Consider the following 24,787-nt stretch of genomic DNA (forward strand, 5'->3'; position numbering starts at 1 on the left):
TGCCCTGGGGAGCCCAGGATGAGCTGGGGGTCACAGCCCTGCCCTGGGGAGCCCAGGATGAGCTGGGGGCCACAGCCCTGCCCTGGGGAGCCCAGGATGAGCTGGGGGTCACAGCCCTGCCCTGGGGAGCCCAGCACCAGCTGGGGGTCACAGCCCTGCCCTGGGCAGCCCAGGATGAGCTGGGGGCCACAGCCCTGCCCTGGGGAGCCCAGGATGAGCTGGGGGCCACAGCCCTGCCCTGGGGAGCCCAGCACCAGCTGGGGGTCACAGCCCTGCCCTGGGCCTGCAGAATAAAGGACAGTGTTGAACCACCTGCACTGGGCTCCCTCTGATGTTCTCCAAGTGAAACTTGATGCTGCTCAGCAAAGACACACCTCTTCCAGGGTGTTGTGCAAAATTCTGCATTTTAATGTAGGACAGGAAATATGAAAAGAGCCGGGCAGAACCCAAACAGCCCCGCTGGCCAGGCCAGGCAGCAGGGAGCAAAGCAAGGGCTTTGCTTGGCTTATCCATCCACCCAGCCGTGATTTTCCGGGCCTTTGGAAGCTGCAGCTCCTCGGCTGGCAGGTTTTTAAAGGGTCACACTGCTGCTTCCCTCAGGAGCAGCTCTGCAGAGGGTTTTTTGTTCCTTCCTTCTCTCCCGTGCTGTATTTCCTGACTCCACAGTGGGATGGGTCGGTTGCAAAAGATTCTCATTCCCTTTCTGGGATTGGTTTTGGCCTTCTGGTTCTATTCTGCGAGGGACACTTTCAATCCGGGTAAGTGTCCAAAGTGAATCTGACTTTAGGAAAAAACGACAGAAAGCCACATTTGGGTGTTTTGCATGGAAACCGCTCAGAGCTCGGAGCGAGGCACGGCCGAGCCTTTGTGTGGTGGAGGATTCTGGAAAGTGGCTTTAACACAGATTTAAACCAAACTGAGCAAGGGCCATGCAGAAAAATCTCCTGAAGGAGCCCGTGAGGCAGGGGGCGAGAGGGAGAGGGCACTGAGTGCTCCAATTTCCCTGTGCAGGAAAAGAGTTTATAAACAGGGCTTGTGAGCGTTAGAGCTTGGAGCACGCACTCAGTGGATTGCTTTTACTACAGAACAGCTGTGGCGTTGATAAATTGTGCCCTGGCTGGTGGGAAAAGCTGCTGGGAGAGTCCAGAGGTGTCCCTGTGTCGCTGCATTCCCCGGGGAGCTGCAGCAGCCCCACAGCTTCTGCCGTGCCATGGGAGAGCCCCGCTGGTGCCGGGGGCGTTGCACTCTCAGGCTCCTTTGCCTTCCAATTCACTGCTGATCCGAAGGGCACGCAGGGGTTTATTGTCTCTTAGTTTAAAGGTGTTTCTAAGAGCGTGGGGATAACTGGGAGGGCTGTGCCTCTGCCACAGAGATGCTCCGGGGCAAGCGGGTGATCGTGACGGGAGCCAGCACGGGCATCGGCGAGCAGATGGCATATCACCTGGCACGGATGGGCTCCCACGTGCTGCTCACGGCACGGACACAGGCCCGGCTGCAGAACGTAAATGGGCACTGCTCTGGGCATGGCAGGGGAGGGGACCTCCCACAGGAGCATCCACGGCACACAGGGGCACACAGGGACATCCACGGCACACAGGGACACACAGGAGCATCCATGGCACACAGGAACATCCACGGCACACAGGGACACACAGGAACATCCACGGCACACAGGAGCATCCACGGCACACAGGGGCACACAGGAACATCCATGGCACACAGGGACACACAGGAACATCCATGGCACACAGGGACATCCACGGCACACAGGGACACGCAGGAACATCCACGGCACACAGGAACATCCACGGCACACAGGAACATCCACGGCACACAGGGATACACAGGAACATCCACGGCACACAGGAACATCCACGGCACACAGGGATACACAGGAACATCCACGGCACACAGGAACATCCACGGCACACAGGGACACACAGGAACATCCACGGCACACAGGAACATCCACGGCACACAGGGATACACAGGAACATCCACGGCACACAAGGGCGCACAGGAACATCCATGGCACACAGGGGCACACAGGAACATCCATGGCACACAGGGACACACAGGAACATCCATGGCACACAGGGACATCCACGGCACACAGGGATACACAGGAACATCCACGGCACACAGGAACATCCACGGCACACAGGGACACACAGGAACATCCACGGCACACAGGAACATCCATGGCACACAGGAACATCCACGGCACACAGGGACACACAGGAACATCCACGGCACACAGGGACATCCATGGCACACAGGGACATCCACGGCACACAGGGACACACAGGAACATCCATGGCACACAGGGACACACAGGAACATCCATGGCACACAGGGACATCCACGGCACAGCCCTGCCCAGGCATGGTGACTTGCACAGGTCCTGGCTGAGCACAGTGACAGGCACAGGGTCCACCTGGGCATGGTGACAGACCCCTGTGCTCTGGGAGATCCTGCACACCTGGCAGCCCCTCCTGCACGCACACACACACACACACACACACACACACACACACACGTGTCCCCTCCTGCACACACACACACACACACACACACACACGTGTCCCCTCCTGCACACACAGCTCCCTGCACTGCACCCCGCAGTGTCTGGGCCGCACACAGGGACAGGGACAGTCACAGTGACAGTCGCAGTGACATCCCCACACCCCTCATCCCACACTCCTGCAGTTCCAGCTCAGCCTGCACGCAGGAGCAGCCAGACTGCCTCGGGGAACGCGCCCACCCAAGCAATCATTTTCCAGCTCCCTTTGAAGCTCACAAGGCTCCAAACACACTCCCCAAAAATCCAAACCACTGGTTCTGGGTGGGGACACATCACAGGAAGCTCAGACACCCACACCTGAGAGCCAGAGGGCTCCAGGGCAGGGATGGGGTTTCCAAAGCAGGGATGAGGCTCCCAGGCAGGGAGGGGGCTCCTGGGCAGGGATGGGGCTCGGGGCAGGGAGGGGGCTCCCAAGAAGGGATGGGGTTCTTGGGCAGGGATGGGGTTCCTGGGCAGGGATGGGGTTCCCAAAGCAGGGATGGGGTTCCCAGGCAGGGATGGGGCTCGGGGCAGGGAGGGGGTTCCCAGGCAGGGAGGGGTTCCCAGTCAGGGATGGGGTTCCCAGGCAGGGATGGGGTCCCCGGGCAGGGATGGGGTCCCCGGGCAGGGATAGGGTTCCCAGTCAGGGATGGGGTCCCCAGGCAGGGATGGGGGTCCCGGGCAGGGGGTTCCCGGGCAGGGATGGGGTTCCCAGGCAGGGATGGGGGTCCCGGGCAGGGATGGGGTTCCCAGGCAGGGATGGGGTCCCCGGGCAGGGATGGGGGTCCCGGGCAGGGATGGGGTCCCCAGGCAGCGATGGGGGTCCCGGGCAGGGGGTTCCCGGGCAGGGGGGCGCTGCTGAGCCCCGCTGTGCCATGCTGCAGGTGGTGCAGCGCTGCCTGGAGCTGGGAGCAGCCTCGGCGCGCTTCGTCAGCGGCACCATGGAGGACACGGCCTTCGCCCAGCACGTGGTGAGGGAGGCTCAGAGCTCGCTGGGTACGTCTGAACTGCTCTGCACGCTGCCAGCATCCCGGCCTGGCCGTGCAAAAAAAATCAGGAGAGATGGGAAAATTCTCCCCGAATTCTGCCCTCTGCAGCCCCGCTCCTCTGCCTGCACTGCTGCCTCTCAAACTGAACTGCGCTCTCGATTTCAGCCCTGTGGCCTCCTGGCATCCTCTGGCAGTGTCACAGCCCTGGATTTCATCAGCCCAGTGCCGGGGTCCGGGGCATCCAGCAGCCCTGGCCACTGTGGCCACGGGTCACGGCTCAGAAATGCAGCACTCCCTCTCCCTCCCGGCCCACAGACAGCTCAGGGTGATCTCCCTTGGGCCATGGCATTTGTGTTTTGAACCAAAAAAATATATCACAACAAAATATTTACTGGCAGCCACCATCCAGGCTGTATCCCTGCTCCGGAGATAACAGGCCACAGCTCTGACCCAAAAACCTGATTTCCTTGGATTACACTTAGTGTGCTCCCAGAAAATGTTGTTTTGCTGGCTGCAGCCCTCTCCCCCCAAGCACTAATGCCCATTTTTCCATTTTTCTGCTGCAGGAGGCCTGGACATGCTGATCCTTAACCATGTTGGCGCGTCCTACTTTGGCTTTTTTGATGGGGACGTGGAGCACGTACGAAAGCTCCTGGAAATCAACTTCCTCAGCTACGTGGCCATGACCACGTCAGCCCTGCCCATGCTGAAGGAGAGCCAGGGCAGCATCGTGGTGGTTTCATCCATGGCAGGTGAGCGGGCAGTGTCAGCAGGCTGGTGGCACGGGGCTGGCTCAGGAGGCACCTGGGCTGCCAGGAGCAGCACAGAGACAGCAGGCACCTCCAGAGGCAGAACTGCTCCACACTGAAAGCCCACCAAAACCAGCCCCAACACCCAAATCCAGACGGGTTTGGGATTCTCTTGAAGGAATTTGTTCTCTGCTCAATCCAATCACCCCATTTCAGTTTTTGACCAAAATGGGGTGATTGGATTGAGCAGAAAACAAATTCCTTCAAGAGAATCTGCAGTTAAACCCACAGCTGCCGTGCTGTCAGTGTTCTGCTGAGCAGCCCAGGCCAGGGCCAAGAGTTTCAACTTTGCTCCATCTCTGCCCTCTGAGGGTTTTGTGGTGCCTGTGGGCTGCCCATGCCCTGAGCAGATGTGAGCCATGGCTTGGGCCTTAAGAGCTGGAAGCCAGCAGGAATATTTGTAAGGCTGTGCTCAGGTGCCAGGCTGACACTTCACTGGTAAAATGCTGTCTCTGAGGAAGGGCAGAAGAGCAGTCAGGCACAGCAGCCTCGTGTGCTAACACAGGACTTTGCTCTGTGTCCAGGTAAAGTCGGGTTCCCCTTTACCGTCCCCTACTCTGCGACTAAGTTTGCCCTGGATGGATTTTTCAGCTCCCTGAGGCAGGAGTTCGCCATTCAGAGCATTAATGTTTCCATCACGCTCTGCATCCTCGGCTTCATCGACACAGGTGAGAGCAGAGCTGTCCAGCCCTGCTCAGGGCTGAGCATCCCCAGCCCAGCTCCTTCTGCTGCCCCCCTCAGCCTTTCACCCCTGCTGCAGCCTCTGGGGGATCCCACCTGTCTGCCCCAAAAAACAGCCTCAAAGGCCATTTATTTCCCTGTGCCACGTAAAACTGGGCACTGCTTACAGGCTGGCACAGCCCAACACCCCTTCGGGTGCCCACTCTCCCCCATCCCCAGGTATCCCTGTTCTTCCCCATCCCCCGGGGGTGCCCGTTCTCTCCACATCCCCCAGAGACCCCCACTCTCCCCCATCCCCTAGAGACCCCTGCTCTCCCTGCATCCTCCGGATTCCCACTCTCCCTGCATCCCCAGGGGATCCCCACTGTCCCCCGTCCCTGGGGATCCCCACTCTCCCCCATCTCCCGGGGGTCCCCGCTCTGCCCTCATCCCCCAGAGACCCCACACTCCCCCATTCCCTAGAGATCCCTGTTTTCCCCCATCCCCCAGAGACCCCCACTCTCCCCCACCCCCCGGGTATCCCCACTCTCCTGCATCCCCTGGGTATCCCCACTCTCCCGCATCCCCCGGGGATCCCCGCTCTCCCCCATCCCCGTTCTCCCCGTTCCCCCATCCCGGGGGTCCCCGCTGACCCGGCGCGCAGACCGCGCGGTGCGCGCTGCCGCGGAGGTGCTGCAGGAGCGGCCGGCGCCGCGGGACGAGTGCGCGCTGGAGATCCTCAAGGGCGCAGCGCTGCGCCGCAGGGAGCTCTACTACCGCTACAGCTCCACGCGGCTGCCGCTGCTGCTGCGGGACTGCGCCGCGGAGCTGCTCGATTACCTGGTGCGGAGCCGCTACCGCCTGCCCGCGCCCCCCGCCGCCCCCCGCCCAACCCACTGAGCCCCGGCCCCGCCAGGGTCCCGGCCCCGGGAGGGTCCCCTGGCACCCGGAGGGTCCCGGCCCCGGGAGGGTCCCTGGCACCGGGAGGGTCCCTAGCACCGGGAGGGTCTCCTGGCACCGGGAGGGTCCCTGGCACCGGGAGGGTCCCCGGCCAGCCCCGTTCCTGGCCGCCACCGCTCCGTGCCCCGCCGGCCCCGCCCGGCCGCGGAACGCTAATTATTGAGCTAATTATTAAATAAAGTGTATTCACCCGACAGCTCTGCGTGTGCTGGCGGGGCTTTATCGCCTTTCTCAGCTGTTCGTGGGCACAGCTCCACTGGGCACTCTGGGCACCCCTGCCACCCTCACAGGGAACAATTCCTCCCTAATTTCTCCTTACCCCAAGATGACCCTCACAAACCAGCACACACAGAGTGGGCTCTGCCCTTTAAACTTTCAGAAAATCACCCTCAAAGCCATTTGCCACCTGCGCAGCAGACACTGAGCAGAATCACAGCCCTGGGAAAGCTGAAGATCTTTCCTATTCATCCACTTGGCTCCTTTACTGCCTTTTGCAGCCCATGTATTCCTCAACAGGGATATTTTTTAGGGGTAAGAGCCACCCAGCAAACTGCCAGTGTTACCCCCATGGTGATGGCCCAGAGGATAAACCAGAACCATCAGCAATGGTTGGAAAATGGAACCTTTGCCAGCCCTGCTCTCTCCAGATCTGGCTATGAGCTGCACAACAGAGTGCTGCTCAGCAAATCCTTGTGCAGCAGCAAGGAAGAGAAGGGTTGCTCCTGGTTTAGGCGTGGAGTGGGGAGACAGAGATGTCCACTGGTCCAGGATGTCTGCTCTGAGGGGACACTGCTGTCCCAGGGCAGCCTCCAGACCCTGCACCACTGCTCTGCCCAGTGCCTTCCCTGCAGCTCTCTCAAATGCACTCCTGGCTCTCCTGGCAGGCCAAGGGTGCAAAGGGACAGCCTAAAGTCCAAAGCCACACGCTTCATTAGGTTAATGTTTGCTAAATCACCGGCAGGGCAAAGAAAAGGTCCAACAGCAAACTTGTGTGAGATAAGAGCCAGCTCAAAACTTGCCAGCCCCGTTTGCGAGCTCCAGCCACCTCCACCTCCCCGCGGGGCTCCTCTGGTTCCTGCCTGCACCTCTGCAAGGGGATGGGATTGCTCCTGAAGATTCTCATCCCTTTGCTGGGAGCAGCACTGGCCTTTTATTTTTATTCAGCACCCGAGGACTTCAGCGAAGGTAAGCCCGGAGCAGCAGGCTCCACGGGCACCGCCAGAGGGGCGGCGTGTGCCGTGCAGGGAACCAGCCGGGCCTGGCAGAGCCAGGGAGGGCTCAGGGCCGGCAGGGGAGGTCACACCGCCCCAGGCAAGGGTCAGAGCACGGGGAACTCACCGAGCTGCACTGGCTCTGCTGGGCACAGCCTGACCTCTGTGAGTGACTTATTCGGGAAACGAGCAGTTTTAAACATTCCATCCTTTACCGGCCAGCTCTCCCCGCTCCCTGGGCAGGCTGCGTGCAGAGCTGAAGCCTCCCCGCCACACTGGGACTGGGGATCAGACTCCAGCGGGGTCTGGCGAGGCTGGCAGGGCACGGAGGAGCCGCAGGGCACGGAGGAGCCGCGGGCAGAGGCACAGCAGGGGCTGTGCCAGCCCTGAGCTCCATGCCCTCCTCTGCAGAGATGCTCCGGGGCAAGCGGGTGATCGTGACGGGAGCCAGCAGCGGCATCGGCGAGCAGATGGCATATCACCTGGCCCGCATGGAGGCCCACCTGCTGCTCACGGCACGGACCGAGGCCAGGCTGCAGAAAGTAAAGGGCGAGCAGGGCGTGCTGGGCTGGGCGCGAGGTTCCCTGCAGACCCTCCCCAGCGCTTCCCCAGCTCCAGCCCGGCCCAGGAAGGAGCAGCCTGGGCTGGGGGCTCCGTGCAGGGGGTCCATCCCAGCCCGTTGTGCCCGCAGGTCGTGGAGCGGTGCCTGGAGCTCGGTGCTGCCTCCGCCCGCTACATCAGCGGCTCCATGGACAGCCCCAGCCTGCCCCAGGAGCTGCTCAGGGAGGCTGAGAACACCTGGGGTAGGTGCTGGGAGCTGCCCATGGGGTCCAGGCTTTGTGGGGGCTCCCGGGATGAGTGGAGAGACATGAATCTTGACTCCATGTTCAGCAGGCTGGTTTATTATATTATTATATATATTATATTAAAAATATATTAATATATTATATTATAATATATATTATATAAAAATTATATTAAATTAAAACTATACTAAAGGAATAGAGAGAAAAGGATCCAACAGAAGGCTGGAAAGAAGAGGAATGGAATGATAACAAAGGCTTGTGACTCTCAGAGTCCGATGCAGCTGCATCTGTGATTGGCCATTAATTAGAAACAACAACCTGCCCCAATCCCAGCTGCACCTGTTGCATTCACAGCAGCACACAGTTGTTGTTTAGATTTCTTTCCTGAGGCTCCTCAGCTCCTCAGGAGGGAAAAACCCAACAAAGGATTTTTCATAAGATATCACGGCTCAGCCCTGCTGACCCCGCAGCCTGCAGGAGGTGCTGGCTCGGAGGTGACAGCGGCTGGTGGCACCCCTGCTCTGCCCCCAGGTGGCCTGGACATGCTCATCCTGAACCACATCGGCCAGAGCGGCTTCACCTTCTTCAGCGGGGACGTGGGCCACGTCCGCAGGCTCATGGAGACCAACTTCATCAGCTACGTGGCCTTGGCCACGGCTGCCCTGCCCATGCTGAAGGAGAGCCAGGGCAGCATCGTGGTGGTCTCATCCATAGCAGGTGAGCCCCGGGGCCCTCAGCCTGCCACGGATCCCTGTCGGGACTCTGCTGCAAAAGGCAGAGCAAGGACCACAAGCAGAGCTGGTGATTGGGGTCAGAAGGTGATTGAGATCTTTGGTGCACAACCCAAATCCTCTGGGAAATTCATCTTTTGTGCTGTCAGTGCCTTGGCACCCTCTGATCACCTCCACATACTGCAGTGCAGGTGATTTCACAGGCATGGCCACACATTGAAAACACACTTGCAAATGTGTGATTTCACAGGCATGGCCACACATTGAAAACACACTTGTAACACATGGGCATCTCTGCCGGGATACAAAAGCAGTATCAGCTGCTCTGGGAGGCCCTTTGTGCCATATGTTACATTTTAAACATTCCTGAGTGTGTTTTATCCCTCAGGCATTCATGACAGCTTATCCCAACACCCTCAATCCCAGCACGGTAGCTACTGGCAGGGCAGGAGGAGGGGAGAGCCGTGCAGCCTGGTGCCTGCCCAGACCCTGAACCCCAGCACGGTGTCCCTGCTCCAGGTAAAATTGCCGGCCCTTTCACTGCTCCCTACTCCGCCACCAAGTTCGCCTTAGACGGATTTTTCAGCTCCTTGAGGCAGGAACTCATCATAGACAAGGTGAACGTCTCCATCACGCTCTGCATCCTGGGCTACATCAACACAGGTAAGCTCAGCCCTGCCAGGACCCCCGGCTCAGCCCTGCCTGGCACAGCCCAGCTGAGCCCACCCCAGCCCCTGGTGCCAGCCTGCTGTGCCGCTGCTGCTGGAGCCTCCTCCTGCAGCCTCTGCAGCTGGAAAACACCACCCCAGCCCTTCCAAAAGCGTGGCCTGAGGCCTTGGACTCTGCCAGGCTCGCAGTGAGCTCAGGGGAGGTCCTGGGGCCTCTCAAGGGAAAGGAAAGGAAAAAGGAAAAAGGAATGGAAAGGAAAAAGGGAAGGGAAGGGAAGGGAAGGGAAGGGAAGGGAAGGGAAGGGAAGGGAAGGGAAGGGAAGGGAAGGGAAGGGAAGGGAAGGGAAGGGAAGGGAAGGGAAGGGAAGGGAAGGGAAGGGAAGGGAAGGGAAGGAAAATGAGAGGAGAGAATTGTTATTGTCACTGTTCTGAGCCTTGTTACACAGGTCTGATCCCCAGAGCTGGTGGGTTTGGGGGTGCCCCAGACACCCCAGTGGGCTGATGGTCCCTGTCCCTGACTCGCCCCTGTCCCCGCTGCAGAGAGCGCCGTGCGGGCCGTGTCACACGTCATCCCCGACACGCCGGCCCCCAAGGAGGAGTGTGCCCTGGAGATCATCCGTGCCGGGGCGCTGCGCCGCCGGGAGCTGCACTACCCGGGCCGCGCCGTGGGCAGCATGCTGCTGGCCCGCAGCCTCGCCCCCGAGCTCCTCGAGGCGCTCGTCCGCAGCAGCTACCGCCTGGAAAACGTCCGCAGGACGTAGTCCTGGGCTGTGCTGGCACCTGGGCCCAGCAGCACGGCTGCCTCGGAGCCCAGCTCCTCTCCTCACCCTGGGGCATCCCTGTGCTGGCGCCCTGGCAGCCTGGGGCGGGACACTCCAGGAGTCTGCAGCAGCACAAAAATGTCCTTTTTAGTCCGGGCTCTTGTAAAGGGCTTTTTCCAAGGAAGCACTTTAGAGTCTGGTGCCCGTGCCCTGCCCACCGGCGGGGTTCCTGCTCAGCCTGCAGAAACTGTTCCCTCTGGAGAGCCACCGAGGCAGCTGAGCTGGGCCCAGGACCAGGACCAGGCTTTCGGCCACGCAGCACAAACCACCCAAAGCCACCAGAGGGTCTCTGAATCTGGAGGTCTTCTGTCACACATCCCTTCCGTGCCGGTCTTTGTAAAAATAAATCCAGTGTTACTTTGAGATCTCTGCTTTTCCGGGTGTTCCTTCTCCATGTGCACAGCCCTTATCAGGGCAGGGCGCCCTTATCAGTGCCCAGCTGCCTAAACCGACCTCCTCCCGATTTGCATTAACGGAGCTTTCACTTCTCTAAAGACCTTAATGAATTTCTGCCATTCCTGACCTCTCCTCAGCTGCCAGAACACACTTCTTTCCCCTCTTTCCAATCTGCAAGAAGCTTCCCCAAAGCCGCTCGGGGAAACTCCGTCCCCGAGTGCCACAGGCAGCTCCACCTCAACCTCCGTGCCACAGAGGGGGAGATGGCCCAGAAGAAAACTGCTGGCCGTGCTGGGAGCCGGGCAGGAGCCGCGGGGCTCCCGAGATAAACCCGACCCCGCTGCGAGCGGGCTGCGGGCGCACGCAGGAACCGGGGCGCAGCTGCAGCGCTTCCTGTTGCAGAGACAGCAGGAGAGCACAGGATGGGCTGCTTGGCACCAGGAGGGCAGCTGGGGCGTGCTCCTGCCCGCTAGCACCCGGCTCGGCACGGCACCCAGGGCAGGACAGGAGCCTGGCACAGGTAAGAGCTGCAGACCTGCAGCTGCAGGCTGCTGGGCTGGAGGGCAGCAGCGGCCAGAGGCAGCTCCAGGCACCTTCGCCCCCTGTTTTCACCCCACTTTCAGCCTCCGCAGCTTGCACTGGGAAACTGCAACGTGAACCAGCAAGAAGCAAGGTTTTTTCGTGGTTTCCCTTGAAGCGAGAGGTGTAACAGCTCGGAAAGCAGAGATAGAGGACATGTTTAATTCCAGAGGGTAATTTGGGATAGCAGAAGGAGGAAATGGAGCATTAGCTTGTCAAGAAAGCCTCCGGGGTTTGCTCAGCCCCCGGTGAGTAATGGACTGTGTTTCTTTAAGCTTTATCCTGCTTTTCAGTGCATTTTTGGTGAACTGAGGCTTTTACAGCCGTGGGACAGGCTGGGCAAGCCAGAGGCAGCACAGGTGGGAGAGGACTGAGCTTTTCCTGGTGGGAAGAGATGGATGAGTGGAGGCTGAGCAGGACACACAACTGGGCCTTTTCTAAAATGGAGCAAAATGAGTGGAAAAATGCTCATTTTTGAACGAGCAGCACACACAACTCGGCCTTTTCTAAAATGGAACAAAATGAGTTTTAAAACGCTCAGCTTTTGGAGCAGTGTCCTGCCTGGGGCCTGTGGGCACCTTCCCCTCCCAGGGACCACGCCAGAAATGCTGCTTGCTTCAAAGGAGGCCCCTACAGTAAGAGGTAGCACCAGGATTGAGCTTTGAGTACCACAAGGAGAGTAAAAAGAATTACAGAGCAGATTTTAGTACAAACTGAACAGCACGGAAGCACTCTGGATGTAACTGGCCCTCCAGAAGCACTGCCCGACACCCCACATGCACAAACCCTAGAAAGGGCGGGTTTTCACTCATCCCCCGTGTTTTGGCCTGGCTTCACAGGGCAGGGGACGAGGCCAGCATGCCCAGGAGGGCACGGCCGCGCCCGGGCGAGAGCTACGAGGAGCGGAGCGAGCGGCGGCAGGAGGCGCGGCCGCGGGGCAGGGATGGCACCTGCAGCCACCCTGCCCGCCGGCCCGCCCCGCGGCCTGCCACCAGCCCCCGGCAGGCAGAGTTCCTCAGGAGGAGGAACCTGGTGGCTGAGGCCGGGGAGACCCTGCAGGGACACGAGCCCGAGGCACCGACCCCTCTGGAACCTTCCCCATGCGTGGAGCGCGGAGCCAGCAGCCTGCTCCAGGTAACGCCTGGTGGGCACAGCCTGGAGCTCACCCTGCTCCAGGTAACGCCTGGTGGGCACAGCCTGGAGCTCACCCTGCTCCAGGTAACGCCTGGTGGGCACAGCCAGGAGCTCACCCTGCTCCAGGTAACGCCTGGTGGGCACAGCCAGGAGCTCACCCTGCTCCAGGTAACGCCTGGTGGGCACAGCCAGGAGCTCAGCCCAGAGCTCAGCCCAGAGCTAATCCTGCTCCAGGTAACACCTGCCCTGCAGTTCAGCCCAGAGCTCAGCCCAGAGCTCAGCCCGGAGCTCATCCTGGAGCTCATCCTGCCCCAGCCACCACCAGAGCATCACATCCCAGTCAAACACAGCCCAAATGCAGAGTGAACAGACAAAAACGTGCGTTTCTCACAGTCCCTGCTCTTCTCCTGCGTGCCAAGCCCTGAACCACACGGAGCTTTTTCTGCCATTTCTCCAAGCACAGCTGCACCTTTCTGCTGCCAGGCTGCAGTTCTGCACTTGCACAAATTAATTTTACCCTTGATCAGTGAGCTCCATCCTCCCTCACCCGTGCTGTGAGCAGGAAGGGTGGAGGAGGCAGGAGACTCCTGGCACTCATTACCCTCCCCGTGCCACACCGGAGCCCAGAGGGCTCCCTGCCCTCAAACACCTTTGTGCAGAACGCCCCAGGCAGATCTCCCTGTCAGTGTATTTCTGTGTAAAATTCCCTGGGGTCACAGAGCTGTGTGGGCTCAGACAGCTGAGCACGGGGTGATTTACACACACCCACCCCACACCAGGGTGAGCAGGGCAGCCACCCACCCCTGCTGCCACCTCAGCAGCCTCTGGGACAAGCTGTGACGTGCAGGGCCTGCCCTGTGAGCTGTGCAGAGCCCGGGGAGCAGAGCTGGCACCCCTGCCCAGCAGCCAAGGGGCAGCACAGACCCACACCAGGGCCCAGCTCCCGGCCACCTCGCCCCTTTCTGGGCTGTCATTCCCCAGGCAGCAGTCAGCAGGCTGCTGCCCACTCTGCCACGAAGCTCTGGAGCTGCTGCAGCCAAAGCAGCAGAGCCCTGTGGAAGTGCCAGAACTCCCTGGCATCTCTGCTGCCCCTCGGGCAGTCCCTCCCTGCAGGCACAGCCCCTGTTTGGGGCAGACACTGACTCCAGCCGCCCTCTCTCGTTCCAGCACCCCAGGAGCTGCCCCACGCTGCCCCCTGCTCAGTCCCAGCTGAGCCCCAGCAGCCCCCAGGCACGAGGGGACTCTGTCACCACCCAAGGTACGTGAGGGCTGCTCAGATCTCCCTCAATGTTCCCTTCCCACCTTCCCATCCCCGCGGAGCTGTTTGGGATCAGCTGGCAGCTCCCCAGGCAGCATCCCCCTCCTGTGCTGCTTCACCACCCCAGCCTGAGGTCTCCCTGCAGACTCGGGGATTAGGGATATTTTTCCTGGGGGAGGGTAAAGCAGTGCAGAGTGACCCCAGTGCTGCTGAGCAGCTGCTGTGCCCAGGGCTGCCCCAGGACCAGCCAGGGGAGCAACTTCACTGCAGAATAACTTCCTTTGCTTCTCTGCCAGCAGAGCAGGGCTTTTCTTTGCCTCTTGTGCCCACTGGGCTGTCACTGGACACTGTTTAATAATGATTTATTTTTCAAATTTTATTTTATTTAAACTGGACACCCTCATGGAAAAACACCCTCGGCCCCTCAGGGGATCGTTCACAGCCTCTCCCTTTGCTCCCACAGGAACTCAGACCCTCCCCAGCCCCAGCTCAGGAGTGACAGACTCGAGCCAGCAGACAGAGTAAGCAGCTCCTGCCCCTGCCCTGCCTGGCAATGCCCACGGGGCAGCAGCTCAGCTGGGGAGGGGGTGTCCAGCTGAAGACCCTCCCTGACACCTCAGTAACACACTTTGTGTTTCATTTCAGCTGGGGAATAGCAGTTTTAAATAAGGTAAGCAAAGCACAGGTAATGACCAGCTGGAAGTGCTGGAAATTAAACTGCTGTGGAAATATTTCCACTTCACTGGAGAAACTAACCCAGTGGACCCCAGCAGGCTCCCCTTCTCCACCCAAATATAGGCTGCTAGTCCACTTTTATTTAAAAATATTTAGTTTTTTGGAGCAAGTTCACGACATGTTTATAAACTGAAACAATCCTATTTTTAAACATCTGCCCTTTCCCTTTCAGGAAATGGTGCAGCTCTCCAACTACCTGAAGGTAGGTACCAACGAGTGCTCGGCACCCACTGGGACAGCTGGTTTTCATCAGGAATGACACATTTAAAATTATTAATACTGCTAAATGAAGGGGTGTTAAAACCCCATTTTTCACATGGCCAAAAAAGCCAACAGAGCTCAAAGACCTGGAGCCCCCAGGCCCTGGGCTGGGGGGCTCTGGGCTGTGCCCCCCCTGACCGTGTCCCCGCCCCACAGGAGGCCCTGCACCGCGAGCTGCTGCTCAAGCAGAAGATGGTGATTTTACAGGAGCTGCTCTCCACTCTGCTCCAGGCTTCAGAGAAATCCTGGCAGGTACCTGAGAGCTGCAGGACGCCCATCACCTCCCCTGGTCCCCTGCCTCTCTGCCCAGGGAGGGTGGCACCAACTCAGCAGAAAAAAATCTTTTTGTTTTCTATGCAGATGCAAAATTAAGATGTTACATTTTTTGTAATATATGGGGCTTTCTTATAGGATCCTTAAATCAAACAATTCATGCCATTGTGGCATTTTAAAAAAAGGGTTGTGAAAGTTCTGTTGGGGCAGAGAAGCGAGTGATTGGGTGAGGGGGCACAAAACTCCTGTTACACATCCTGTGGTGAGAAACTTCCTCCTCGCTCGCTCCTCCAATATAACGTGAGCAGGAAAAAACACTCGGCCACAGGCGCAGGAAGTGGCCAGGAAACCTCAGATAACAGACAGGTGGGTGCTCCTTGCTGCTCGCTGTCCCTGCTGCAGGAGAGGCTTTGTGCTGCCTCTTGCACGCCGCTGCTCCATCAGCCTGAAAATCAGCTTTTTATCCGCCTGAAAATCAGCTTTTTGTCCGCCTAAAATTCAGCTTTCCATCAGCCTGGCAATCCCCTCGGTGCTGGAGCCAACGGGCAGATGCTGCTGCTGGGAGGGGATTCCACGAGGCAGGTGGGGCTGGGGGGCTTCTCCAGGGGGTGCTGGCAAAGGGATGGATGATGGATGGATGATGGATGGATGGATGGATGATGGATGGATGGATGGATGGATGGATGGATGGATGGATGATGGATGGATGGATGGATGGATGGATGGATGGATGATGGATGGATGATGGATGGATGGATGGATGGATGGATGGATGGATGGATGATGGATGGATGGATGGATGGATGGATGGATGGATGGATGGATGATGGATGGATGGATGGATGGATGGATGGATGGATGGATGGATGGATGGAATCCATTGTAGCTTGAAGGGGCAAGTGAATGCACAGTGCAGGGACAAAGCATTTCGTTCCTCCTCCCTCCACAATTTCACTTTGAGGTCAGAGAAACCTTCCTACCCCAGGTCTGTGCCTCAAATCCCCCACCAGCTGTAAAACTTGCTTGGCTGATTCAGAACTGCTGCCAGGTGAAGGGTGATGCTCAGTGAGTCTCCCCATCCCAAACCCTTCCATGATTTCTGCTCCGGAGCACAGGAAGGCTGTGCCTGATTGCCTGGCACATGGCACAGCCACATCTGTGCACAGCTGGAACCTGTGCAGACAGCAGAGGAGAACTGAGAAAAACCAGGCACAATATTGCACATCTAAAATTGCTTTTCAAAATTCCACCTACTTACTAAGAGCCTTTAGTTCTTTGCATCAACAACTGAACTGGGAAGATTGAGTCTTTGGGACTGTAAATGTGCTTCTGTGCAAATTTAACCAGTGCTGAGACACCGGGGAGTCTGGTTTTGCTTGGGTCTGTCAGCTATTCCTGTAGCATCGAGGAGTTTCTTTTCAGAGTCGTGACTTCAGACAGCAGTGGGCAGAGAGGATATTGGTGCTCTCAGTACGGGTGGCGGAAAACAGCCCACGTGAACTCTGCTAGAAGTGTTATCTGAATTTGCATGCAGTCTGCTTCCACAAAGCCTGAGCAGCCTGACTAACACCGAGAGATGATGACAGTGAGGAAAATGAATCATCACGGGTGCCCTCCATCCCCTGCCCAGCTGCAGATGTTGCAACACAGAGCCAACCCATTTTCTAAGGAAAGCAGGAGAAAAGGCTGCTCCAGCAGCTGGAGCTCGAGGCAGGGAGGGAGCAGAGAACAGGGCTATCCGTGGGGACAGGCAGCAGCTGCATGTCTGCCAAAGCCAGCCAGAACAGCCCAAAATCCCCTCGCTCCTAGCTTGTCATGTCACTGCCAGCACCTGCACTCAGTAACCAGAGAAACTGCCTCAGGACAGGTTTTCAATCCATACGAGTTTCACCTCCCCCATATCCCAGTTATTCTGAGGCTGGGAAGGTTTACTGGAGCTCTCGGCACTGAAGAGAATTTGATCTGATTACAGATGAAGGGAGAGAATGAATCAGGACACAGCCCAACAAAACATTGGGGGCACATTGTGCAGTTCATGACTTCACACCTCACTTCAACTGCTTCTCCCCAGGGCCAGCTGAACGAGGACAAACTGAGGTGCAAACTACGGGTGCTGGAAAATCAGCTGCAGGCCTGCACCCAGGTAATGCTGATTCACTGACAAACACGGGTGAGAGAGGCAGGAAAACAAAAACCAAGCCTTGAACTGGGCCGGGTCTCAGTTTCTACATCAATGTGATGAGACACCTATCCAAAAAGGAATTCAACTCTGTGCTGAAGCAATGCTTCACAGCACATTAGCAGCAGCATTTACACACTCTGGGTTTGCCAGTACTCAGGTTTAGCAAGGTGGGAATCTGACAGATGAGCACTTCAAGCTCTTTCTTTCTTTCCAGAGTTACTCAAAGGAGTGTGTGCAGAAGATCCTGATAGAGATGGAGGACCAGAAGCAGACCTATGAGCAGAAGGCAAAAGAGGCTCTTCAGAAGATGCTGGAGGACAAACTCCTAACAGAGCAGCAGCTGCAGAACTCCCAGGTGAGCAACAGGTCTTACACCTGGCTTGGCTTTAATATAGCCCAACTGTGATAAAGAAAACCCACGCGTCAGGGAAAGGTGATGACAGGCTTGCCATTAGCAGCAAAGATAAAAAAATATGAAGTTTTAACTACTCAGCAAAGCCCAAAGCAGCTTTAATGCAACCTGTGCTCACTGCACGGGCTGCACATCACGTTACAGACAGCTCACAGCTGGGGAGATGTACTCGGGTTTGTCAGCTTGAATTGCAACCCCTTCCCCCCCCACCATCCCTCTGGGCCGTTCCCTGCCCTGCTCACGCCAACAGACACTAGGGCACGAGGTCTCCAGAGCTGCTTTTTCTGGAGCTGCTCATTTATATGAAAATAGCTTTTCCCCAAGAGGCAGCAAATTGCTTTGACCCACAGGATAAGTGGTATTTGCAGAAAGACAAGTGAGCTTTATGCCAAGCAGCACCAGGCTCCTCAAGCCTGCTGGAGCACAGGAACCGGTTGCAGAGGGAGCATTGCCCTGCTTGGCTCTGTCCATCAGATGGCATCAGCCCCACGCGGGCTTTGTGTGCTGCTGCTCGGGGAGCCAGCACAGCCCAGCAGACCCCAGCTGTGTCACCAGGGCAGGCTGGCAGCATCCCCCGGGCCCTGGGTCACCCACCCCTGGGTCACCCCCACCCCTGGGTCCCTGCTCTGCTCCCCAGAGAAGCCTGGCAGAGATGCGAGAGAGCCTGGCCCTCTGGAAGGAGCACAACGCCACACTCAAAGCCGAGCTGACCAAGGAGACCACAGCACACACCGAGCTCAGGAACAGCTTCCAGGCTTTGCAGAGCGAGCTCCAGGTACGCCAGCTGCCAGCAGGAGCAGCTTGCTCTGGGGATTTGCTGCTGCCGGGCTGCCCAGAGCGGCCGAGGCTGCCCCAGACCCCCGGCAGTGCCCTGGACACTGGGGCTGGCAGCAGCCTGGGCAGTGGAGGGCGGCGCGGGGGCAGGACGAGGCGAGCTGTGATGCCCTGCCAAGCCGGCCCGGTGTGTGTGTGTGTGTGTCTGTCCGTCTGTCCTGGTGCAGCGAGCGGACGCGCAGAGCCAGCGGCTGGGCCGGGAGCTGCGGGCGCTGCGGGACGAGCGCGCGGAGCTGCTGCAGAGAGCCAGCGCCCTGCGCAGCGACAACGACCGCCAGGCCGGCCACATCCGCCACATGCAAGGTACCCCGCGGGGCTGTGCAGGGTACAAGCAAGGTACCCGGCCGTGCCGTGCCCTCCCCGCGGGGCCGTGCCCTCCCGAGCGCGGCAGGGACCAGGGCAGCGCTCCCGCAGCCACGGGCTCAGGGCAGCGCACACCGGGCTCGTTCCGGCGTGCCGCAAAGATGCTGAGTGCCAGAGCCCGCCTGAAGGTGCTCCTGGCTAGATTAAAGAGTTCAGAGAAGCGGCTTTGCTGGAGGAAAGGATGTAATGTGGGACCTGAAAAGAAATAAAAACCTAAGGTGTGTCCTCAGCTTGAAGCAGGGCTTTCCTCCCTTGGCAGAGCATCAGACAAACCCAGTGCTGCGTGGTGAGGGCAGCACAGAGGAACTGATAATGTCCTTCAGACACAGGCCAGGAAACTCACACACGTTATTTTAAACTCACACATGGCTGTTTTAAAACATAATTAGGGAAGAGAAAGCGGGTTGCAGTTCTAATCTCATAACGGGTCTTGCATGAACGGCTTTAAAATAAAACCATAAATGACTTGAACATGAGGCACGAGAGAAAAAGCTGCCAGAAAAGAAAGCGCAATAAACAGCTAAAAATCACATCCCTTCGGAGAAGAAAGTCCAGGGCAGCCAACAATATCTGCTCCACTCTACACATGTGGAGAACAGAAAAGTACCACCCTTGCATAAAGATACATATTTATACCAACCTTGATCTTCTATCCTTATTTCAGATAAATTGCAAAAAGAACAAGAGCAGAAAGTAACACTGGAGGCAACAATCAGCCACTTGCAGAGTAAGTAACACAGAAATGCACAAAGTTAGAGACCTCCCTTAGTGCTGTAGACGATAATGTTGCTTTTTGTGTTCCCAGACTTGATCCAGAACCAGAACAACCAACAGAAGAGCCAGCAGGTGGAGGTGCAAAGGACAGGTCAGCAAACTTTGTAACCCCCACGTAGCACTCCCTGGACACAGGAACACTAGCCCTGACTCTAGGAAAAGTCTGCAGTGCTTTAGAACAAAGGGTTCTTTTAGAGCTACACAGAATGAGTTGTTTTGCTAGCTAACATTAAAACATAAACGTATTTATGGTGGCAAACACTTTAAAAAATAAATGGATTTCACTGCAAATTCTACTTCAGTGGCTCTGCCATATTTTTTCCAAACAAAACACATTCCAGTGTATAATTGCAATTACAGCTGTACTTGACAAAAAGAAAGAAAAAAAAAAAAGGCATTTTAACTCTCCCCTCCATTTCTGGCAACTGCTCAGAAATATTGCTCTTAAGATGATGAGCTTGTAGCTACAGCAGAGACAGGCCTGTGATAACAAACCCAGCTCCTGTGTCCCCTGCTTTGTGCACAGCACACAAATATTATCCTTAAACTGTGCTGAGTAAACAAGAGCTAAAGCCAGCCCAGAGCCTGGAGCTGTTTCTCATCAGAAGCCTGACTGTTTTCTAGACCAGGTTTTCACCACACAGACCCCACCTCTCACTCCTGCCAAGGAAAAACAAAAAGCTCTGTCAGAGCACCCCGAGGAGGAGGAGGAGGAGGAGGAGGAGGAGGAGGAGGAGGAGGAGGAGGAGGAGGAGGAGGAGGAGGAGGAGGAGGAGGGAACAGAAAGCCTGCAGGATGAGATGCAGAAAAGGACATCCCAGCTCACAGCAAAGGAGAACGAGGTGAGGAAGTCACTCACAGAAACACCACAGCTCCTGCAGGTAGCCCAGGCTTGGTTCCTGTAAGGATTATCTGTCCTAAATTTTATCCTGATCCACTCCTAAACCCCTGAGGAAGCACCTACACACAAGGGCAGGGCTGCAGGACCAGAACTTTCCCCATAAAAACCCCCCTGCTCTCACAGAGAGGAGAGCTTCAGCAGCCCCACAGGAAAAGCCAAAGCCACACTTTAAGAGCCAAGCCCCTGAGCATAAAGGAAGGAGAGGAGGAAAAGAAAATGCTTGCAATAATAACAACAATAAAAATAACAGCAAGGGCCTGCTAACAGAAGCAATGCCCGTACAACTGTGCTGCAAAAAAACCAAAGCTTTACAGCCTTTTACACACACTTTGCCACCAAACCAGCCTTCTGCCAACCAACAGCCCCTCAATTCTTATAGCAGTGTTCAGCCAGCAAGAATTTATTAAAAAGGACTTATTAAAAAAAAAAATTATAACATAGTATAGCAGAGCTAAGAGCCACGCAGGAAAAGAGCTTGTGCTGTGAGTGCTGGCAGCAAAGCAGGCACGTGTGGGAAGCTGGCAGGCCGGGCAGTGCCCCAGCAGCATGCTGAGTGTCACTGAGCTGTGCCCTGTCCCTGCAGGCACCCCAGGTCACTGCAGTGACACTGAGCTGTGCCCTGTCCCTGCAGGCACCCCAGGTCACTGCAGTGACACTGAGCTGTGCCCTGTCCCTGCAGGCACCCCGGGACACTGCAGTGTCACTGAGCTGTGCCCTGTCCCTGCAGGCACCCCAGGACACTGCAGTGACACTGAGCTGTGCCCTGCAGGTACCCCAGGACACTGCAGTGACACTGAGCTGTGCCCTGTCCCTGCAGGCACCCCAGGTCACCGCAGTGACACTGAGCTGTGCCCTGTCCCTGCAGGCACCCCAGGACACTGAGTGTCACTGAGCTGTGCCCTGTCCCTGCAGGCACCCCAGGTACCCCAGGTCACTGCAGTGACACTGAGCTGTGCCCTGTCCCTGCAGGCACCCCAGGTCACTGCAGTGACACTGAGCTGTGCCCTGCAGGTACCCCAGGACACTGCAGTGACACTGAGCTGTGCCCTGTCCCTGCAGGCACCCCAGGACTCTCGGGCAGAGCCGGGCCGTGCCCGGCTGCGGGTGAAGCGCTGCACCCACTGCAGCAGCCCAGTTGCTCGGGGGGCACGCAGAGCCCAGGGGACCCCTCCTGCTGAGAGCCCCTCGCTGTGCTTGCAGTGCTCGGAGCTGCGCGCGGAGCTGGAGGCGCTGAGCCAGGAGTACCAGTCCTGCCTGACCCGGCTGCGCCAGTGCCGCGACGAGCTCAACCGCTCCCACAGCAGCCAGGCACAGGTGGGAGCTCCCGCCCCGAGCCCAGCAATGCATGCCAGCCTGGGACACAGCCCCTCTGCGCCGTGCAGGGGGCATTTGCTGGGCTGGCATGGGAAGCAGCATCCCCCAGCACGCTCCTAGTAACACAAGCTTCTCCCGCAGAGACGGCGCGGTCCCTGGATCCCTCTCCTGGTGGCAGTGGCAGCGGTGGCCATCGCTGCCTTCCTGGCGACTTACAGGCTGTGAAGGAGCTCCTGGATGACTGACTTCACTGCAGGAACTGACCTCTGCCTCACCAGGAGCAGCCTGGCCTCACCTCACCTTCTGCTGTTTTGTACATGCACATTGGGTTTGTGTCCCGAGCTCTCTCACTCCAGCCAGCTCCTGTGACCATGGGGACATCACCCCTTCCCTCGGCTGCTGGGGTTACTCTGTCCCGAGCTGGTTACTCCATCCCGAGCTGTTTCACTCCAGCCAGCTCCTGTGACCATGGGGACAGGACATCACCCCTTCCCTCGGCTGCTGGGGTTACTCTGTTCCTGCCCCGAGGCACCGAGGGACAAAGCCCCTGTGCCTGCTGCTGCTGTGGCTCGCACAGAGCAAGAGGGACAGGGCATCCTGTGCCCCTGGCATCCAGCCTGTCTGGGGTTTATGCCCCCAAGTTCTCCTCCTGTATTTTTGCCTCCCTAAACGGGAGGTTCTCGATCCTGGGCTCTCTACTCTTACCTGACAAAGGAACCAGCTCGGGGGTGCTCCTCAGCACTGTCCCCTCGTGTGTCCTGAGTGATTCTCCCACCCCACACCCTCTGCTCTATCCCACTCCAGCCTCTCCCGTGGCCCAGCATCCCCACAGCCACACCCGCTTCCCCTTCACTGCCAGCACCACAAGAATTCACCAGAGACAGGGGTTTAAAGTCCCTTTTGCAGCTGCACCGTGCAGGTTTTACAGCAGCACTGGCCCATCATTCACGTGCAGGCTCAGACACAATGCAGGCCATGACACCACCTCCCAGGGAAGGAAATACACCTGAAATATACACATAATGTACACAGAGTAAATACACAAGGAGCCTACAATAAACTTCACTAATTCAAAGCATGGTGGTATTCAAATCATTTATTAAATTTCAGCTGCCCACTGCAAATAAATACACACCGACTTTGCAGGGTGCAAAGTGCAGGCAGGCAGGACCGAGGCAGCAGAGCATCTGGGAGCACACTTGGTTTTTTTTAAAAGAAAATGTATTTGGTTTTTGCCACCGGCCTGCAGTGACTGCCACAATTCAGCCTTCAGTGCTCAAGGACCACGAGAGATGCTGGGGACAACACACACAGGGAGCTGGATCTTCTGCCTTGGTCCCTGATGCAGTGACGAAGGCTAAAAAGTCTGAGTACGCTCGTGTTTTACAAGGCAACCGCTGGAAGAGACACGACCTCGCTGGAAATGCAGAGATCTACGAAATCGCTCTGAGCACTGAAAGCCTCCTTGAGCTCCTGGCTCCAGGCATCCAGCACGTCCCGGAGCTCGGCGCAGAGGCTCTCGGGGACGCTGAAGGAGTAGATCTGCACCCTGAGCCCGTCCTTGATGCGGGGGCAGGAGGCCCGGGCCGTGAACACCCTCAGCGGGGTCAGCGCCAGGCAGTTCTCGGCGCCCTCAGCGAAGGTGTACACGGCGGGGTAGCCCAGCAGCACCCCGGCCACGGTGCACAGGTTCCACCCGCTGGCCACAACCTCGCTGGCGGTCACCGGCTCGGCGCCGGCGGCCTCGGCGTGCCGCAGGTGGCCCATGAGGGCGGCGAGGTGGCGGCGCACGGCGCGGGCCTGGGCCGGGCCGCAGAGCCGCGGGCCCCGCCGCGCCGCCGACACGTCCACGAGCGGCGCGGGCCGGGCGCGGAGCGCGGCGCGGAGCCGGCCCCGCGCCAGCCCCGGCCGCAGCACCAGCGCCGAGCCGCCCATGGCCAGCACGTGCAGGCGGCCCGCGGCCAGCCCGGCCTCCCGCAGCCGGCCCAGGTAGCGCCGCAGCTCGGCCGGGCCCGCGGGCCCGCAGTCCCACAGCAGCGCCGGCTTCAGCCCGGCCGCCACGGCCAGCACCTCGCCGGCAGCGTGCAGCGCCCGGGCCGCGGGCAGCCGCCGCCGCCGGCCCGGCCCCTGCGCCTCCCGCGCCGCCGCCACCAGCAGCGGCACCGGCAGCGCCCCGGGCACCGGGGCCATCAGCGGAACCCAGCGCGGTTCCGGGGCGGGCCCGCGCTCCGCCCGGCCCCGGCGGAGCCGCGTCCGGCTGGGCGGGGCCGGCTCGCCATGGCCGGGGAGGGACCGGGACCAGGGCCGGGAGAAGGCCTGGGCACAGGGACAGTGCCCCAGCCCGGGCACAGAGCAGGGTACGGAGACAATGCCCGCAGCCTGGGCACAGAGCAGGGCACAGGGACAGTGCCCCAGCCCGGGCACAGAGCAGGGTACAGAGACAATGCCCGCAGCCTGGGCACAGAGCAGGGCACAGGGACAGTGCCCACAGTCTGGGCACAGAGCAGGGTACGGAGACAATGCCCGCAGCCTGGGCACAGAGCAGGGAACAGAGACAATGCCCGCAGCCTGGGCACAGAGCAGGGCACAGGGACAGTGCCCACAGTCTGGGCACAGAGCAGGCAATGCAGGGACAGTGCCCAAAGTCTGGGCACAGAGCAGGGTACAGAGACAATGCCCGCAGCCTGGGCACAGAGCAGGGTACAGAGACAATGCCCACAGCCTGGGCACAGAGCAGGGCACAGGGACAGTGCCCGCAGTCTGGGCACAGAACACGGCACAGGGACAGTGCCCACAGCCTGGGCACAGAGCAGGCAATGCAGAGACAGTGCCCAAAGTCTGGGCACAAAGCAGGGCACAGGGACAGTGCCCCAGCCCGGGCGCAGAGCAGGGCACAGGGACAGTGCCAAGCCGTGCTGGGAGCCGCAGACAGCTCCGTGCCATCACTGACTGCTCAGGGTGGTACAGATCTGATTGACCAGCCCCCAGGAGCCTACAGAAGCTCCAGAGGTCCCTTCCAACCCCATTCTGTTATATATGCATTTACAATGACAACATATATGCATCACTATAAAAAACCCCACACTGAAAAGAGTATCAGCCTTTGAGGTTGCTGTTACAGCCCGTTAAAGAGAAAAAAAGAAGACCAGGTGA

The 24,787-nt window shown here is 58.5% G+C and overlaps 4 protein-coding genes across 7 annotated transcripts; 3 read left to right on the forward strand and 1 right to left on the reverse strand.

The window, feature by feature from the left end:
* The first annotated feature begins 411 nt into the window (after positions 1 to 411).
* Positions 412 to 5,939, forward strand: LOC135286033 (11-beta-hydroxysteroid dehydrogenase 1-like). 3 transcript variants are annotated; one of them, XM_064398934.1, is made up of 6 exons: positions 412 to 758; positions 1,371 to 1,501; positions 3,448 to 3,559; positions 4,119 to 4,304; positions 4,886 to 5,029; positions 5,686 to 5,939. In XM_064398934.1, exons 1-6 carry the CDS (start codon positions 671 to 673, stop codon positions 5,919 to 5,921), a joined length of 897 nt encoding a protein of 298 aa, XP_064255004.1. In that variant the 5' UTR covers positions 412 to 670; the 3' UTR covers positions 5,922 to 5,939. The 3 variants fall into 3 exon arrangements, with proteins under 3 accessions (XP_064255004.1, XP_064255003.1, XP_064255002.1); XM_064398933.1 differs by lacking the exon at positions 5,686 to 5,939 and having other exon boundaries at positions 412 to 567; positions 667 to 758; positions 4,886 to 5,386; XM_064398932.1 differs by lacking the exon at positions 5,686 to 5,939 and having other exon boundaries at positions 4,886 to 5,386.
* Positions 5,940 to 6,955: 1,016 nt separating this feature from the next.
* On the forward strand, positions 6,956 to 10,583 carry LOC135286111 (11-beta-hydroxysteroid dehydrogenase 1-like). The gene is made up of 6 exons (XM_064399095.1): positions 6,956 to 7,166; positions 7,604 to 7,734; positions 7,884 to 7,995; positions 8,530 to 8,715; positions 9,249 to 9,392; positions 9,938 to 10,583. The coding sequence occupies exons 1-6, from the start codon at positions 7,079 to 7,081 to the stop codon at positions 10,156 to 10,158; spliced, it is 882 nt and encodes a 293-aa protein (XP_064255165.1). The 5' UTR covers positions 6,956 to 7,078; the 3' UTR covers positions 10,159 to 10,583.
* Positions 10,584 to 11,000: 417 nt separating this feature from the next.
* Positions 11,001 to 22,567, forward strand: TRAF3IP3 (TRAF3 interacting protein 3). Of its 2 annotated transcripts, none has more exons than XM_064399093.1 (16): positions 11,001 to 11,134; positions 12,033 to 12,327; positions 13,495 to 13,585; positions 14,049 to 14,106; positions 14,231 to 14,255; positions 14,493 to 14,522; positions 14,738 to 14,833; positions 16,926 to 16,997; positions 17,251 to 17,391; positions 18,086 to 18,223; positions 18,450 to 18,585; positions 19,310 to 19,372; positions 19,451 to 19,510; positions 20,044 to 20,261; positions 21,380 to 21,634; positions 21,776 to 22,567. In XM_064399093.1, exons 2-16 carry the CDS (start codon positions 12,052 to 12,054, stop codon positions 21,857 to 21,859), a joined length of 1,743 nt encoding a protein of 580 aa, XP_064255163.1. In that variant the 5' UTR covers positions 11,001 to 11,134; positions 12,033 to 12,051; the 3' UTR covers positions 21,860 to 22,567. The 2 variants fall into 2 exon arrangements, with proteins under 2 accessions (XP_064255163.1, XP_064255164.1); XM_064399094.1 differs by having other exon boundaries at positions 21,521 to 21,634.
* A 145-nt stretch (positions 22,568 to 22,712) lies between these two features.
* C25H1orf74 (chromosome 25 C1orf74 homolog) lies at positions 22,713 to 23,848 on the reverse strand. The gene has a single exon (XM_064399096.1). The coding sequence runs from the start codon at positions 23,822 to 23,824 to the stop codon at positions 23,018 to 23,020; it is 807 nt and encodes a 268-aa protein (XP_064255166.1). The 5' UTR covers positions 23,825 to 23,848; the 3' UTR covers positions 22,713 to 23,017.
* Positions 23,849 to 24,787: the final 939 nt, after the last annotated feature.

The sequence above is a fragment of the Passer domesticus genome, chromosome 25 (genome assembly GCF_036417665.1).
Source record: "Passer domesticus isolate bPasDom1 chromosome 25, bPasDom1.hap1, whole genome shotgun sequence".
In the NCBI taxonomy this organism is placed as follows: Eukaryota; Metazoa; Chordata; class Aves; order Passeriformes; family Passeridae; genus Passer; species Passer domesticus.

What these genes read in the sequence shown, in the direction of transcription:
- LOC135286033 (XM_064398932.1), top strand. Translation starts at nt 671, where the DNA reads ATGGGTCGGTTGCAAAAGATTCTCATTCCCTTTCTGGGATTGGTTTTG. An exon ending in GAGGGACACTTTCAATCCGG is followed by an intron (nt 759 to 1,370) that starts GTAAGTGTCCAA and finishes CCTCTGCCACAG; the next exon opens with AGATGCTCCGGGGCAAGCGG. An exon ending in CACAGGCCCGGCTGCAGAAC is followed by an intron (nt 1,502 to 3,447) that starts GTAAATGGGCAC and finishes GCCATGCTGCAG; the next exon opens with GTGGTGCAGCGCTGCCTGGA.
- TRAF3IP3 (XM_064399093.1), top strand. Translation starts at nt 12,052, where the DNA reads ATGCCCAGGAGGGCACGGCCGCGCCCGGGCGAGAGCTACGAGGAGCGG. An exon ending in GAGCCAGCAGCCTGCTCCAG is followed by an intron (nt 12,328 to 13,494) that starts GTAACGCCTGGT and finishes CTCTCGTTCCAG; the next exon opens with CACCCCAGGAGCTGCCCCAC. An exon ending in GGACTCTGTCACCACCCAAG is followed by an intron (nt 13,586 to 14,048) that starts GTACGTGAGGGC and finishes TTGCTCCCACAG; the next exon opens with GAACTCAGACCCTCCCCAGC.
- C25H1orf74 (XM_064399096.1), bottom strand. Translation starts at nt 23,824, where the DNA reads ATGGCCCCGGTGCCCGGGGCGCTGCCGGTGCCGCTGCTGGTGGCGGCG.
- LOC135286111 (XM_064399095.1), top strand. Translation starts at nt 7,079, where the DNA reads ATGGGATTGCTCCTGAAGATTCTCATCCCTTTGCTGGGAGCAGCACTG. An exon ending in ACCCGAGGACTTCAGCGAAG is followed by an intron (nt 7,167 to 7,603) that starts GTAAGCCCGGAG and finishes CCTCCTCTGCAG; the next exon opens with AGATGCTCCGGGGCAAGCGG. An exon ending in CCGAGGCCAGGCTGCAGAAA is followed by an intron (nt 7,735 to 7,883) that starts GTAAAGGGCGAG and finishes TTGTGCCCGCAG; the next exon opens with GTCGTGGAGCGGTGCCTGGA.